General features: G+C 44.8%; 1 protein-coding gene across 2 annotated transcripts; it reads left to right on the top strand.

Annotated features, from left to right (window-relative positions):
* The first annotated feature begins 284 nt into the window (after positions 1-284).
* On the top strand, positions 285-15,039 carry rsf1b.1 (remodeling and spacing factor 1b, tandem duplicate 1). Of its 2 annotated transcripts, none has more exons than XM_035625417.2 (16): positions 285-759; positions 3,097-3,188; positions 3,513-3,605; positions 3,955-4,160; positions 4,274-4,368; positions 4,747-7,403; positions 7,649-7,927; positions 8,043-8,147; positions 8,244-8,323; positions 8,710-8,764; positions 8,873-8,985; positions 9,367-9,434; positions 9,836-10,082; positions 10,175-10,383; positions 10,524-10,703; positions 10,835-15,039. In XM_035625417.2, exons 1-16 carry the CDS (start codon positions 606-608, stop codon positions 11,392-11,394), a joined length of 5,193 nt encoding a protein of 1,730 aa, XP_035481310.2. In that variant the 5' UTR covers positions 285-605; the 3' UTR covers positions 11,395-15,039. The 2 variants fall into 2 exon arrangements, with proteins under 2 accessions (XP_035481310.2, XP_035481311.2); XM_035625418.2 differs by having other exon boundaries at positions 286-759; positions 9,866-10,082.
* Positions 15,040-17,607: the final 2,568 nt, after the last annotated feature.

Here is a 17,607-nt window from a genome sequence, read left to right on the forward strand (position 1 = left end):
GTTCTATTGTCTCATAGAGACAGTATAACAACACAGAATGAAATACTATAATACAAACACATACAAATCACATGCAAATGAATATTACGTCTCACTGGAAAATATCAATGATATCACAATGAGAGCAATAGACACTAACTGACTTGAGTTTGTCCATGTTATAACAGTAATACAATATTTTACTTCTTTATTTCACAATTTGTATTTATTTTTTGCAGATTCAAGTGAATTATACAAAATACAATCAGCAAATAAATGATGATTATAGCAACATGATAATATGTAATTCATACTTTTATAATTTTTGGTACCTCAGTTACATTTTTATGCTAAAACTTTAACTCTAGTGAAACTTTAAATTCAGGATATATTTTATTTCATTACACAATGTATTTAAATTTTTGCAGATTCAAGCGAATTGTCCAAAACACAATCAGCAAATACATTATGACTATAGGGATATGATAATGTGTAATTATTACTTTTATAATTGTTGGTACTTGATTAGATGCTAAAACGAAAAATGTCTTCCCGACGTTTTATTTTGTTAACACCGGAAGCAGAGCGGCATCGAATCCGGCGCGCTTGACAGTGGTGTGGAAAAGATGGCTGCTTCGGCGGCAACGGCGAGTTCTCCCCCCGGGTTGTGTGCGAATTACGCCGTGATTTGCTCCTTCCTCGAGCGGTACGGGCCGCTGCTGGACCTGCCGGAGCTCACCTTCCCGCAGCTGGAGCGATATCTGCGGGACACATCCTCAGGTACGGCGCAGGACCCCCCAACCCCCCCCCCCCCACGATAATGGTACCGTGCTAGCAGGGGGCTAGCTGCTAGGTTAGCTAGCTGTGTGTTATTGTGCGCGTCTCTAATCTTCTTCTTCTTCGTCTTCTTCTTCTTCTTCTTCTCCCGCGGGTCGAGCCGCGACGCGTCGCCGCCGCTCGAGGCGCAGGTCGCGCCCGCGGGCTCGTCGATCCTCGATCGCGGCGCGAAGCCTCCGGACGAGTCGAGCTTTTCTGTCACTTTTTTCCAGCTTTTGAATCGAGCCTGATTTCTCCTTCGCCGCCGCCGAGCTGCTCTTTATCTGCCCGCGACACAACAACACAACGCCGGGACGCAGCTCGCCGTGCGGCGGCGGCGCGGCGCGGTGCGAGGCGGGCGGAGGGCGACGCGCCGTCGGGCCGCCGCCGTCCGTCGGTGAACGCGTCGGTCGCGGGGCTGTTCACTTTATTCAACTGTTAAAATATATTTGTGATGTAGTGTTTTTTTTCTTCTTCTCTCAGCTTCGTGTAAAGCTCGACGTGTAACAACAGGAACATCCGGTGCGCGCTTTCAAAATAAAACGGCCTGGTACCAAAACCTCAATTTTGTCAGTGAACGAAACACTTAGTTCGTCTTCGCTTCGTGAACACGAATTGTTGAACACACTCGGGATGTTTCCACACCTCGTTGGTGGGAACCCGCCACACACCGAGCCTCTTGTGTTTGTCAACAGAGGCCACATGTGTCTACTTCCGTCACTGTGTTTGACTTGACTGTTGATCTGCGCAGGCGCCAGATGAACATTATCATGTTCTCTCCTCATATTGTCTCAATCTTCTGACTCTGAGGTCAAAGGTTACACAGGGGTGAATCCTGAGAGGACTTATTCGTTTTTAGTTATTTTCACAAATAGAGTGTGTGTGTGTGTGTGTGTGTGTGTGTGTGTGTGTGTGTGTGTGTGTGTGTGTGTGTGTGTGTGTGTGTGTGTGTGTGTGTGTGTGTGTGTGTGTGTGTGTGCGTGTGTGTGCGTTCTTGCAACTTTATGAATGGACCCAAATGTTTTCACTGTGTTGGGCTTTTCTGTTGTTTTTGCGCCAGAGACTTTTTAAATGTACACACGTACAAATGTAAAACAAAGTACAACAATAGAGCAAAAACGGAAATGTTAAATGATTTTATCATCCTTTCCAAGATAAGCTCATCACTCAGATCACACACACGCTGGAGGATTTGATGTGATGTGGTGGTGATGAACTCTTCAGCCATGTTTTATTGCTTCATCGTCTTCTTCACACGCGCTGGTTGAAGTTTATGATCTGCAGGTTTTTTATTGTGATTATCATTAAACCTTGGTGCTTTACAATAAAAGACCAAAATTCCAGTTCGGTGACAAACAGACACGTGTTAGTTGTTAACATGTAGTTCAACTCTGCAACCTTACAGTAATACTACAGCAACTCTCATTAACATGAACACATCAATGTATTCTGAGGCATCTCAGGGTTAAATAATTGGCCAAAAGTTTTCGATACACACACACCAATTGATTTAACACAGTTCAATAAAATAATAATAAACTGATTCATGGCCCGACAGGTTTGTACTGATTGTTGTTTGTTCTATGGTTTGAAAATTAGAGACGGGCAAACGTTGTTGCCTCGAGCGGCGATCCCTCTGTGTGTGGATGATGCTCTTGTACTCTCGGGCCACGCGACTCACTCATTTCCTCGCCTCCTTGTCCAGACTGTGCTCCTCCGACGTCCCGCTCTCCTTCTGCAGCTGCATCACCTGCACACGCACACAAGTTTTTTTTTATTCTCATTGAAAATTACACTTCTAAAAACAGATGCCTGCCGTGAGAAAAGAACCAATACTTCACAAGCAGGACAACAACAACAACTTTAGGATTAAAGCACATCTCTTACACTTGGAGTTAAGATGTTTCTACATGACTCCAGCAGAGAGAGAGAGAGAGAGAGAGAGAGTGTGTGTGTGTGTGTGTGTGTGTGTGTGTGTGTGTGTGTGTGTGTGTGTGTGTGTGTGTGTGTGTGTGTGTGTGTGTGTGTGTGTGTGTGTGTGTGTGTGTGTGTGTGTGTGTGTGTGTGTGTGTGTGTGTGTGTGTGTGTGTGTTCAGCTGCCTGTTAAAACTACAGACAAACACAAGACAGTGACGATTGAGGACGCAAGCCTATGAATAACATTCACAGTTACGAATTCTGAAATGTGACGACGTTACAAACCATATGAATCTCAGGAAAAATGCTCAAAAGATTTCCAGTTATGCCTAAAAAAATCTGCCTTGGACTCTAACGTCTTTGTCCGTCGTCTCTTTCCCTCAGTGCCGAAGCTGCTGGTTGATCTTCACGTCAAGCTGCTGAGGAAGATCGGCAAGTCGGTGTCGGCGGACAGATGGGAGAAGTACCTGGTCAAGGTAAACGGTCAAAACCAGTAGTGAGCCGAGGACGGGGCCGAGGGGAACTCCAGAGTCCGTTGATAATGCTCTCGGGGTCCATTATTAATATGAAAACTATTGCTTAGTGCGGCTTTCAGTGGGGAAGTGTCTGAACTCAGACTCAGACTGTCACGAGACACTTTGGTAATTGTGGAGTTGGCCGAGCATCGAGGTTACAGCACACAACAGACTTTCATTTCCATGATGGAGTCTCGCAAAACACAAACAAAAAGCAGACGACTGGAAGTTAGGATATAGTCATTTGTATTGGATTTCATTTTTAATATCAAATTCTCCTTGCAGGTTTGCCAAGAGTTCAACTCAACATGGGCCTGGGAACTGGAAGAGAAGGGCTACAAGGAGATGACGGTGGAGTGCAAGACGGGGATGCTTAAAGTGAGTCGTTGTTGTTTTTTTTCCTTGAATGGTGGCAGCCTGGTTTACTCACATCTGCAATTATTGATTTTTAGAAATCGCAGTTCCAAAGAAAAACAGTTTGGGAAAGAGTTTTATCTTGTAGAAATTGGGCGGATGTTGTAAAGTTTCCCTGAATCCTCCATTCAGTTACAATATCCAATATCCTATCTACAATATCTATCAATATTCAAAATTCTATGGGTTTTTTCCCCCACTACCATAGCTCAAGTATGTTGCATTTAAGCCAAAATAATAATAATTCTTATTACGTACGCGTCGTCTTGTTGTACTGTTACGAAACATTCTGTGCCTCTTTTTGCTTTTCCAGTATTTGTGCGAGTGTCAGTTTGACGATAATGTCAAGTTCAAAACCGCCATCAATGAGGAGGACCCGGATAAAATGCGGCTGCTGCCGATTGGCCGCGACAAAGACGGCCAGATGTACTGGTATCAGCTGGACCAGGAGGACAACGTGCGTGTCTACGTGGAGGAGCAGGACGACCTGGACGGGTCCTCGTGGAAGTGCATCGTCAGGTGAACGTCGTCTCAACACGCTGCAGGCACAGAGAAATGACATTGGAATGCTAAATGCTCGCGTTGTGTTATTTCCTGTGAGAACGTATTAACCGTACTTTTCCCCCGTGCAGAGATAGAAACGACTTGGCCGGAGTTGTGGCTCTGCTGAAGACTCAGATCGACCCCGAGCTGTTGAAAAGGGACGAGCTGAAAAAGGAAAAAGAAGGTATAGTGTTGAATGTGTGTGAATCAGTGGGAATCAATAATAACCATAGGAGAGGAACTAACTTCGAAGAAAACTGGTGATAAAGTGAGTGATGGACAGCCTGCGGGATTCTGTGGTTTTGAGTTTTTAATCCTTCTCATCTGTAAATAAAGCTGCCTTCACACACAAACTGCCAATTTTGCTTTTTATTGCAATTAAGTAAAAATAAAACATGGTGCACTGTATCCTCTATTTTTTAACAGTGCATTTCTTCTGTTAATTGCGACCCCAAGAATCAAACCAAGCTTGCGAGATTCTCAAAGATTCCCATCCTCTTGTCTTCCGTGATGTGATTGAGGCGTCGTTTTGATCCTAATCCATTTCATTTGTATATTTCAGGTGAAGTTAAAAAGGCCGACACTACATCGGATGAAGACAACAAAGACTCCAGCAAAGCTACCGGCCCGGTCTCGCCAAAGACGGAGAGCAGCGAGAAAGTGGCACAGGAAGAAACCTATTCCGAGGCCAAATCGTCGCTGAACGGCGTCGTCGAAAGCAAAAGTGAAGCGGCACTTTGTTCAGAAAACATCGGTACAAAAGCCCAGAACATCAAAGAAGAGCCGATGGAGGTGTCCGACACTGCAACGACCACCGCGCCTTCACCGAGTCTACCGGTGAAGGCAGAAAAGGCAGAGGAGGCCAAGAGGAGCCGAGCCGAGGAGATCCAGCAGGCTCTGAAGAACGACCAGCAGGCCAAAATCCCTCTGAAGAAAAGAGGAATGAAGTTCAGCGAAGACTTTGAAAAAAACAGTAGTAGCACGGTGCAAAATAATCCATCTGTGCCGCAGGTCCGGGACGCCCCCACAGGCGACGCGACGTCTGAACAGACAAAGAAAGCACCGAGTGTAAACGATCACGTTAATGGTGAAATTAAGCCGCCGTCGGAGAAAGACCTCCAGAGTCGTTCGAGCGAGTCGGTCAAAGGCGCCGCAGTCGACAAAGAGCAGACGACGGAACCCGACGTGGGTACATCTGTCGCAGCGAGAGAAAATCACTCGGAAAAGGAGAAAGATAGAAAAGATGACGCTTGCGGTGCAAAGGTCACAGAGGCGGTCACGTCACATCAAGCAGACGTGGATAAGACAACTGTAGCCATGCAGGTGGAAAAGGGAAGCAGTGCAGCAACGGAAGAGAAAGAAGCACACGAGTCTCCGCCAACACCAAAAGAAGAATCGCCACCTGTTTCTAAAGATGTAAATAACACATCGGAGAAGTCTTCCGGTCAGGAACAGTCGGAGGAACCGAAGGAGAACCCAGTCGATACAGAAGAGTCTAGTCCTGTTAGCAAAACGGCCACGTTAAAGGAAACTGATAAAACGTTAACAACGGGTGAGTCGAAGAACCTGAATTTAAATCACAAAGCTGCATCCAAAGAAGCAGAGTCAAAAGATCCAGAGGAAAAACCAGCCGGCGACAACAAGGATTCATCAGAGTCCGGTCAGACCGAGGAAACGAAGACGTCGTCAAAGGGAACGGAAGATGTTCCAGACGTGAAGAAAACACAAGTGAGTGAGAAGGACGATAAAGAAATGGCAGCATCTGAGCCGAACGTCGAGAAATGGGACGACTCTGCACAGAAAGAGACGCCGGGAGTCTTAAAAACGACAGAGACGCCGTCTGCCGGCAAAGATCCTCCAGAGAAACCGGATGACTCTGAGAACACGGCGTCGCCATCCGTCATCAAAAAGACAGAAATGTTAAAAGACGGCGGTGAGGCAGAGACTCCGGACGTCACAAACGGTTCTGCTGTCGTTAAAAAGGCAGATGAACCGTCAGTCGCTGAGACATCAGAGGAAACGCCCAACGTCACGGAGAGCGCGGCGTCTTCCGTCATCAAACCGGTTGATAAATCAGAACCGTGTAAACCTACCGAGAAGACGGACGAGAAAAAAGACACGGAGATGACTCCGGAGAAAGCCAGCGCAGCCTCAGAAGAGCCCGAGAAGACGGAAAAGCCAGAGGATCTAACGAAAACCATCAACTGTGAAGACGACAGGATACGTGAAGTTACCAAGACAAGCGACGCTGCGTCAGTGCCAATGGAGGTCGAGGCCGGGGCCGTTAAATCTGACCTGCCAAAGCCACAAGAGCAGGACGGAACTGAGAGGAACTCTTCCGTACGAAAAACAACCGAGGAAACATCTGACGGGAAAGACAAACCATCCAGTCCGCTTGAGAAGATGGACGTGTCCGAAGAAACGGACAAAACGCCCAACAAAGACGAGGAAAAGGAGTCCGCCGAAACGCCGAAACAAATCGAGACGGAGCATCCTTCATCGGAAAGCAAAACGGATTCTGACAAGGGAAGTGAAAAAGACGCAGACGGTGAAAAGCTTACAAACGACAGCGAGGAGCACCTCAAAGAAAGTAAAGAGGATTCTACGATAGGCGAACCAATAAAAACGGATGAAGCAAAGGAGAAGAAACAAGCTCCTAAAGAAAGTGAAAAATCAACCAAAACGGATAAATCTGATCACCGAGAGGCGAACAAAGAAGCTGATGCCGAACCCTCAACGGAAACTGAAAGGGCCGGCGACCCGAGCAAAGAACCATCAACCGACAAGCCCACCGACGAGGAGAGCAAGAGCAAAAGTGAAGAAGAAGAATCCGCAACAAAGAAAGAGGTGGCAAACGGCGGCGAGGCTCCGTCACACGTTCGGAAGGCGGGTGCTCGCCGAAGAATCAAGCTCCCGGCCCACCGAAGGAGAGCTGAGCTTCAGACAGAGGAGAGACAAGGGGACTCCGAGTCCGACACGAACACGGGGAGGTCTCTCCGAAGATCGCCGAGGATCTCCAGGCCGACGCCGAAGGCAGTAGAGATCCACGACAGGAAGATGGAGAAATCGCAGGCTGCTCCTCCGGCTGAGGACGACGACGGCAAGGCCGAGAAAGAAAAAGATGAGGAGGAGGAGGAGGAGGAGGAAGAGGTGGTGAAGGCTGTCCAAAGGAAACCGAGAGAGAAAAAGGTTGATCAGGAGGGTCAGCCCAAACCCAAGGTACGACCGCTCCCCGCGTTTAGGAGAGCGACAAAGACACGAGGGGACACGAATTTCTCGTATCATACGAAGTCGATGCAAAGACGCGAGTAGACATGAATTTCGTGTTATATGCAAAGTCGATGCAAAAATGCGAGTGGACACAAATTTCGTTTTCGTTTTGCATGAATTGAGAAATTGTTTTCAGCCCAGATGATTCACTGAGCTCATTTCTTCTCTGTTGGGAAATAACTGTGTTTTTAAAGGGGAGGAAGCGACGGAAGGTTCGGTGGTCCAACACTCGAACACGCCGCAAAAAGAAAAGCTCGGAGGACGAAGAGGACAACAGCGGCGAGGAGTCCAGCGAGGAGGAGGAGGAGAGCGAGGACGACAGCGACGAGGACTACAAGGTGGAGCGGAACAGAAAGAGGCGGAACCGGAACCGAGAGAGACGGAGCTCGGACTCGTCCACGTCCTCGGACGACGACCTACCTCCAAACGACGACCCCTGCAAACACTGTGGTCTTCCAAATCACCCTGAGCTGGTCGGTACCCACGGGATCTCACAGTGTCTTATTATTGTATAAATTCATATTTCACAAGCTATGAAATCAGGAGGAAGAATTTGCTTGCTAACATCTGTGCACATCTGCTTTGTAGATCTTACTGTGTGATTCGTGTGACAACGGCTACCACACGGCGTGTCTGAGGCCGCCGCTCATGATCATCCCCGACGGAGAATGGTTCTGTCCGCCCTGCCAACATGTGCGTACCCGTCGACCGCAACTAGATGCGATGAGAAATGAGAAAGTAAATGAAACGAAAACATAACTTCAGTGTTTTCTTCTTCCACCTCTGCAGAAGCTGCTCTGTGACAAACTAGAAGAGCAGCTGCAGAACCTCGACGCCTCTCTGAAGAAGAAGGAACGAGCGGAGAGAAGGTGTTTTATCTTTTTTATTTTTTAAATTGAAATCTTTATTTCATACAAATGTTATTTTTAAGGCCGCAGGTTCCTTAATTTAGGCCCATCACCGAAGTTAAAAGACAAATTTGAGTGGTCACCAGACAATATGAGGATTATTTTTCTTGTCTGCTGCATGTTTTCAGTCCAAAACGCAGGAGATTTCTTCATATCGTAATGTTCTGATTATTCTGTCTAAACGCAGTTTTTACTGTGAAAGTGCATCTCCTTCACATTCTTCAAAGTTAAAACAAATAGGCTGAAGATTATACAGTGTTGGCTCAGTGTAGTTTGTCTTTATAACACTTTCACTTGACATTGAAATGAAGCTCTCAGTCTTCTTCATGTTTGTTTGTCTCTTCCAGGAAAGAGCGTCTTATTTACGTCGGAATCAGTGTTGAGAACATCATCGACCCCTCGGTGAGTACAAACCGTGGTTGTACAGTCACGAATGGAGGCAGAAGAAAGGATTGATTATTCTCCGCCTGGACGTGTGCAGCGTAAATAATCTGCTCTGGCTCCGTGCAGGTGGCGGTGGAGGAAGAGAAGCCAGAGATCGTAATCAAAGAGAAGAAAGAAGTCAAGCGAAGCAGGAGCTGGGGTCGAAGGTCGACGAGGACAAAGAAAAACATCAGCTACAGGTTTGTTTTGAAGTAAATTATTGTTTTTTGGGTTTTAGACACAGATTTTTTTATGTATGAATGACATTCGAATTTCGCGTCTCCGTGTTTTTCACGTTATTCGTGTCGCCGGTGTTGACTTCGCCCGGCACCAAATGCAACAATTTGCACCACGTTTGGTGTGAACACAGTATTTGTACCCGGTCATCACCAAGCAAACTCTGTTTTCTATCCACCTGAAGCTCACCGGTCGAGTCACTTGTGCTCAGGTTCTGGTTGTGGTTCAGGCGTCGGCACAGAATTCTAACATGCTTTAAAAATCTCTCTCTGCAGGAAAAAAAGCTGATGTCCATAAGTACAATGTGATCAACCACTCATCGAACGTGACTCTTGTCTTTGCAGATTTGATGAATTTGATGAGGCGATCGAGGAGGCGATCGAGGAAGACATCAAAGAAGCAGAGGGTGGAGGTAACTCGGATAGAAATGATTCGAAAGGATAGCGATACCTTTTGGGAAATGTGCTTTCTTGTGGACAATTAAATGAGAATATCAATCCCCAAAACTGCCCACCAACACCCATAAAGCTCAAGTTGGCATGTTAAGTCCTGTTTATTTAATCTGCAAAAACCAAAGTGTAAAAAAGAAGTAGTCCCTGACATAAACCGTTGACAGACCGCACGCAACTTGTCATTTTCACTCTCCCACTTTTGTACCTGTTAATCAAACATGATGAAATGTGTTTACATCCAATATGAAGCTAACTAGCTTGTGTGCAGAGATCTCCGAAAAAAAGAGTGCGTGAGCATATTTCCCCCAAAAATGTCAAACTGTTTCTTTAACGATGTGAGAAAATGTGTTTTCTATTGAAGGTGTTGATGAAGGGGGTTCATTGTCTGCAGGAGCTGGTCGTGGTAAAGACATGGCCAACATCACAGGCCACAGAGGGAAGGACATGGCCACCATCATCCAGGCGGAGGAGGGCAAAGAGAACGGCCAGCCGCCGCCCAAACCCAGCGCCGGGCAGCGCAAGAAAAAACGCCGGCGACTCAACGACCTGGACAGCGACAGCACCGCCGACTCAGAGGAAAGCGAGGACGAGTTTCGCATCAGTGAAAGGTGAGAATGGACACAACAACTACGCTGGAAACTTTTCACCCAGTGTCCATATTTTTAAACGCCGATTTTGTTTTTCCCGCGACTGGATGCAGCTCAGAAGAAGAGTTTGTCGTGTCAGAAAACGAGTCCGAGGGCGACACGGAGGCGGAATCCGACAACAGCAACGGGAGGCGTCGCACGTCTTCGCGGAGAAGGAAGCCAGCCAAACGACGGCGAAGCGCCCGAAAGCGCCGGAAACCAAGAGGTTACTCGGACGATGAGGAAGACGAGACGGACGAGGACGACGACGAAGATGAAATGGGTATACAGGTTTTTTTATTTGTCAGTTTCTTGACCCGGATATGAGTCATGATAGTCCTGTAAATGCGGCGAATAGTGAAGCTGTTGTTGTCAAAGTTATGTGTCACCCATCGTTATTCTTTTGTTTGTCTGTGTATCCAGTGACCGAAGGCTCCAGCGAGTTCAGCGACAGTGATCTCGACATGAGTCGACGACGTTCCCGGCGGAGTCGCAAGAAGCAGGTGAACTACCGCGAGACGTCAGAGTCCGAAGGCTCTCAGGCAGAAGCCAAACGGGCAAAAATGAAACCCCGACATCTCCAGGACAGCTCGGAGAGTGAAGGTCAGTCAGAAACACACAGGACACTTTTAGAACTATGCTACGGCAAAAGAGCTCGACCTTTTATTCTGCTATCGCAGCTAAAGATGTTCCTTGTTGTTGTTGTTGTTGTTGTTGTTGTTTCCTTCTCCCAGCGAGTTTCTCCAGAGACTCTGAAGAGGAGTCGAAGGACCGGAGGGTGAAGAGGAGGGCCGATTCCTCAGAGGAAGACTCGCGGCAGCGACGCAGACGTCTTGCGTTGAAACGCAGGAGAGCGTCTGAAGACGACGACTCGGACGATTCGTCCGACGACTCTTCGGAGGAGGATCGTCCCGTCCGCAAAAGGGTGAACCGCATCGACTCGGACGATGACGACGAGGAACAGGAGGAGAAACCAAAGGAGAAGAAGGCGGAGGAGGAGGAGGAGGAGGAGTCAAAGGGAACAAATCCATTGGACAGCAATCAGGCAGAGCTGCCACCCACCAACGGACAGAGCCCGGTAAAGAGCCCTGAGGGCTCGATCAGCCGGCCTGCTGCTGCCGCCGCCGCAGACCTGGAGCCGCCCAAAAGCGTCAGCGCAACACCAGCCGCCGCCGCCGCCATCGCACCAAACGGTGTGGCTGGTCAGGAGGTTGCAGCGCAGGAGGAAGACGAAGACGACCTGTTAGGAGTCACAGACCTAGTGGACTACGTCTGCAATAACGAACAATTGTAAAAAAAGAAAGAAAAGAAATCAACAACAACAAAACAAAATGGTGTACTGTTTAATTTTTTTGTGGTATTGTATTTTTATATTGCTTAACTTTATTATTCCCTACCCCAGCAACACTTCCTCGTCGTCCTTTTTACTCGCGCGTCACGTGGAGCTCGATTCTTGGCCGATCTCTGCCACAGTAAGAACTGGATCTGTGGCCAGTCTGACGCTGTCCCTGTGGGATTGTACAGTAACGAACAACGGCACCAACGCATCACCTGCAAAACCAACCACGTCGTCCAGCTCCACTGCCAAACCACCTACTTCCTCTAAAACCGTGTCACTCGTCAGTTTCTCCTGTCACATCGTCCTTCTTCATTCTTTTTTTTTGTGCCACATCCGAGAACTCATCATCGTATCAATTCAGCTCCGTTACCCAACGGCATGTTGGGAAAATTGGCACTGAAGCTGTTTTATTGTGTAGAGAAAATGCCTGGAGATTATCTGAATGCTAAACAACTGGGACTCAACCGTATCTGGGAGCAAAGCATTCCATGAAGTTCTGGGCATCAGAGATGAATCTTGGCTTTTACATTTTTATCCCTCGAAGGTTTGACAGGTTCGTGACAGTGTTTTCAGATGAGAGGATTGATGCCACTCTCTCCCTGCCCGTCTCTTAAATTTAAGCTAGCAGCCACTTAGCTTAGCTTAGCACAAAGACTGATTTTACTCTTGATGAGGTTGAAGGGAGGAACATTTTCTTGTCAGAGAGAGCCAAGCTAAAGCTCGCTATGCTAACAGTAGCGGCTCTGCAAACTGAAGCTAGCAAATGGGCGCTAAGCGCTATGGCGCTCATTTGTGCCACAGTGTGTAAAACTATATATAGATATATAGATATATATATATTGGGGCTACTTTGGGCAGATGTAAGACCAAAGTTAAAACAGTGCGTAACATTTTCATTGTTCCCTACAGGTGATGATCTGACCTAGCATGTGTCTGTTCTCCTCTACCTGCTGCTTAGCTGCTAGCAAACCAGACTTAGCAATGTTAGCTAGCTAGCTATCTTCAATTTCTGGGTCCGGTCTGCTGAGCAAATCAGCGCTTGTCCAAAGGACGGACACTCGTGTGACGTGGTCTTCTGGCCTTTACATCCTAAAAGCCTGTTCGCGACCCTGACAAGTAAAATGCGGCTTATTTGACAAGCTAACGTAGCGGTTGCGAACAGTACGTTGCAAGTAGTGATTTGCGCCATCGGCGGTCCCTGATGAAGACTCGGGACAGGAAGTGTTATTTGTCTTCCCGCCCTCGGGGACCTTGATATTGTAAGTGACGCTAATGATGCTGCTTTCACAATGTAGATGAACAACAGCAGTTATTCCAACATGGGAGAGCTCGCGCTTTAGTCCAGGTGGTCAGCCTCCATATGTACGTGCAGTTTTGAAATGTATTTGTATGTTGGTTCATTTTTGGTCCAACAAAGCTGCAGTATGTGTTTCACAAAGACAGAGTACTGAACAGTAGTACTCCAGGAAGGTTTGCTTATTGTTCATATACCAACGTACAATATTTGCAGCATGACCTTGTTATCCCGTCTTTGCGCCAAATCCTTGGATGTTCCAGTGTCTGTAAAGCTCAATGGTCAACTTCTTAAATCTAATTATGTCAATTAACAGATAGGTTCATATTTGCGAGTGGTATCAATTTTCTCCTCCAGAAAGCAAATTCCCAAAATGTCAAACTTTATTTCTTCCGAAAAGCTTTTAGATGACACTATTTATTGATCTTCTGTTTGGGGGTGGGTGGATGATCAGCTCCTGTTGGATCACATATTGGATAAGCTAACCCGTCACACACCCCAGATGTGTGTTTCAGCCTTTGACCCTGGATATTGAAGCGTCATGCAGATATATTCAACCCTTTGCATCATATGAAGGCGTGAGTGTATTGATGCGACCAAGCAGTCGACCAGCGTTTCATTTCTCTGCCCATCACCTGAACATTTTTTTTTTCTTCTGTTGAACGATACAGCAGCTTTTGTATATTGTTAATCATGTATAATAATAATTGTGTGACATCGTATCTGTGCTGAGCTCCCGGTTCGTTTGTTTGTTTTGTTTTTTGGGGAAATGAAAATCAGAAGTCAAAATCTCGTCCCTCCTAAATCCTGAAATCTAGTCTAGTTTCCTCGTATAACATCCATGTTAACGTTTGTGATATTATTTTCTCTTATATATAAATAATGATGTATTTTTTTTGTATATCTTAACATTTATTTGTTGTCGTCTCTCGTCTGAAATGTAAAGTGTCTTATTTTCTTAGTACGTCGTCCTTCGTAGAAGGTTCACAAACCTGCAGAACTTTTTATTAACTAATACAACACAAAACACAACGACCCTCTCTTTTCTTTTCATTTTTGTTTCCTTTAATCCACTCCTCTGGATCTTCCTAGGTTTCCATTCACATCCTCTTGTTTTCATAATCTTGACTTGACGGTTGGATCAAGATTGTGAAAAATAAAAACATCTTAATGGACAAAAAAAGAGTTAGTGAAGCGTCAGGATGCAGCTGTTTGTCCACAGGGAGAAGGACAGAAAAAGATTTTGTTTTGTTTGTTTGTTTTTTATGAAACCACACCAATGACGTGTCTGACCTCTGCTGGAACCAGTCTGTGTGTATATCTGTAGTTTTGCTGTAAAATATTTAGAGGCATTTTTGTAATCATGGATAAAAAAAACAAAAAACTATATTGGGCAATTCTTTTGGGATTGCATGAGTTTCTAATAGTTTTCTTTTTGTAGGGAAATAATATTGGCACAACGACATTTTTTCTTCTTCTTTTTGGACCAAAAGCAGAAAACGTTGGCATGTTTTTTTTGTGTTTTTTTTTTTAAGGATGTCTGTTTTCTCCCCGACCTGTTGCATCAGTGCTGAAGGACTCGTGAAGTACAGACGGCGTGACAGGGACGCATGCGCTGACCCACTAACAGGCATGTTACAGGAGCTCGGGGGCGGCGGGAACTCATCGTAGGAGATGATCGAGGACGTCCGAACGCCATCAAAGAGAGGAAATGTAGAATATTTTGTAAATTAAGTCTCCGCATGGTCTTCGCAGAGGATGAACCACTCTATTTATCAGAGCCTTTTTTTGATACATGACTCCCAAGACATACAGAACCTACATGTGCTGCTCGCAGCGCGTACGACGCTTCTTATACACAATATTTAGCTCTTTTTTTTAGATTAGTCGGGACAGAACGTAGCGAACGCCACAGATGTTGATAGAACGGGTGTGTTCTGCTGAGTGCAGGCGTGTGGACGTCCCGTGTGCTGTAAGTGACCCTGTTCAATATTCATCACAAGAGATGAGGGGAATGTATTCATATGTATCTCGCGGTTATGAAATAGCCGGTGAGCAGGACATGCACAGGAGGAGGAGGAGGAGGAGGAGGAGTGACGGGAGGAAGTCGGTGCCAATGACAGAAAGTGTTAAGAGAGTTTTCCTATTTACCTCATGATGAAGACGCCCTGTCCACTGTGTACAGACCCCGGTCGGCCGGGCGCTGGTGTTTCTCGTCTGCTCCTTTTTGTTAACTTTACCGTTATTTCTTATGAATCTGATCTTGTACATTTGTCATAATAAAATGGGTTTTATGCCTCACGTCACTCTTGCCTTGTGTGACTCGTGATTTGCACTGGAATGTCAATACTACATATACAGCTGTTATACAAACGGCTCTAACGGTCCCTTTAGAGACGAGAGGATTTTGATTTCAGTCACAACAGGGATATTTTCTGCTACAGCAGCAACGGGGACGGGAGGAATTAAGAGCCCGAACAATAAATCGGTTGGATGAAATAATCAGCCGATTTTCACAGAATAAACAAGTTAAAAAGTTAAGTTCTACAAATTTGGTTGTAATTGTTTTCTTTTTTTATTCACAGTTATTCATTATATATATATATATATATATATATCGACCAATACATAGGGTCTCCACATTTTTTTGCTCTCGTGAAATATTTTTTTAAACAATGTAAACAATATTATAAGGATCGCACGTTGGACATTTGAACATAATGAGATTTCATTAAAACAAAATATTGAAATTGCACCGACAACGAAAGTGTTGCACAGTTTAAATGAGTTTAAATTCAAGTGCAGTTGTTTTTGACCGCCGTTGGTTCTGTACATTCACTAAAGAAATCTGTTCTTATTAATTAACTAATGATCTATTGTTTTGAATTGTGGATTTGTTTCTGTTGCTCCACCGAAGACGTTAACTAAAAACATCTGTCAAATCGTCTTTAAGGAGTAAAAAAAATTAATTAAACATTAAAAAAATTAAGAATTTTGATTACATATATTAGTGCAAAGGTCTGAGACTTTTCCCATCCCAGTAAATGTGGTAGGATATTGATCGTAGCAGTTCAAAGAACAGCGTCCGAGGACTGACTGAAGTGTGATTATAGATCAGTTGATGTTACGTCATAACTTCGAAGACACTTTGAAGAGAGAGAAGTAGAAAAATCAGAGCAGCGAGAATCAGCGGAGGGGTCGAACAATGTGAGGAGATCAAAGTTCAGATGTCTCCAAAGTGGAGAGTCGGTGTCGCGTTGTTAATGTGTTGAATGTTCCTCATGCTGCAGGAGGAAGAGGAGGAAGAGGAGGGACAAAGGTCATGTTCAAGGTCAAAGTAGCAGGTGCTCTCAACGTTCTTTCTCTTTTGGGATTATCCAAACCTGGAGGACGAGAGGACGAATGATTTAAAGGTTCTCAAATCCGAATGAAGATAATTCATTTGAAATTGATGATTTTCAAATCAAGCAGCGAAAACACAAGACATGAGTCATACAAAGGTTTTTAATCAAAAAAAATATGGATATATTTAAAATACCACATATTAGAACGCATTTAAATTGCAACACTGTACAAAATCCTATGAACAAACTCTGCCTGTAGCTGACAGACGTCGAGTCAGAAGTACGAGCGTGAAATCAGCGTTTATTCACATTCTTCAAATGTCTCCGGAGCACAAAGCGTTACGAACATCCAGACTGTCGAGGTATTTAAAGACGTAAACGTCCTTCGCTGAGGAACACGCGTCTCTGCAGTTCTGACAAAAACAAAATCCACTGGGAGAAAAAGGACGAAAGCAAAATGACGTTAATATTAAAAATTAACCAATGCAAATGTTACAAAGTCGACATATTCTACTCTTCATCAGTATTGAGGTGAAACTGTAAATGACCAAGTGGGACCAGATTTAATCAGGAAAACATAAAGATTCAACAGTGACAGCTTCGGTGCCGACATCACCAGAATGTCCCAGCTGGGGATGAATAAAGTGTTTTATCAGATTCATAACGGTTTTCCTTTCACCCGTGTTTACGTATCAAGTGCACTGTAAAAATGAGCGGTGCAGTTACAGACGTGTTCGAGTGTAAAGCTTTGACGATTGTGCGACGACGTGAACCAGAAATCAAAGTTAACACAAAACAAACCTTAAAAAACCTCCGCGCTCTTTCACTTCACATCTCATTCACTTGCTTCACAACTCATTTTCCGGTGGATTTATGATTATAAAGTGCCGTAAAGCCGTTTGAATCATGTCATAATATTTGTAATTCTTTCCGTAACACTGAAGACGCATTTCATCAGGTTTGACCAGCGTGTTTCTAATGTGCTCATGTATTTTCTAGGAATCTCACGCTTACTTCATGTCAAAATATATATAGATACATTTTTAGAGCCCGACCTGTATATAACGGCTAGCCGATAATATCGGCCGATATGAGCCTTTCACATACATATCGGTATCGGCGCTTATGTTCACCAATATTAAATCTTTTATTGTACAGAATAAACAATGCAGAAAATGCATTTATGTTTACATGTTACGTAAAAATAAATGATTTTCATTTTCTTAATTCAAGTTCTATATACTTGGTTTTAATTGTGTTTTTTTCTTTTATTCATGATAAAGTTTATGGTTAAACTAAAAAAATCAAGCAACAATTACATTTCTTTGACATAAAGGTTTGATTACGACATCTTAGGGATCATTGATTAAACACAAACATGTGGACGCTTAAAGAATCGAAGACACTTAATTGAAAGAAATGATAAATAAATCCACCAAACTGCATAGAGGAAATGACAGATTACAGCCACTGAGGCAGCAACGTCCTGATTGTTGTCTTTTTAAAAAAACACTTGAACTTCAGTTACAC

Source organism: Scophthalmus maximus, chromosome 2 (genome assembly GCF_022379125.1).
Source record: "Scophthalmus maximus strain ysfricsl-2021 chromosome 2, ASM2237912v1, whole genome shotgun sequence".
NCBI classification, from domain to species: domain Eukaryota; kingdom Metazoa; phylum Chordata; class Actinopteri; order Pleuronectiformes; family Scophthalmidae; genus Scophthalmus; species Scophthalmus maximus.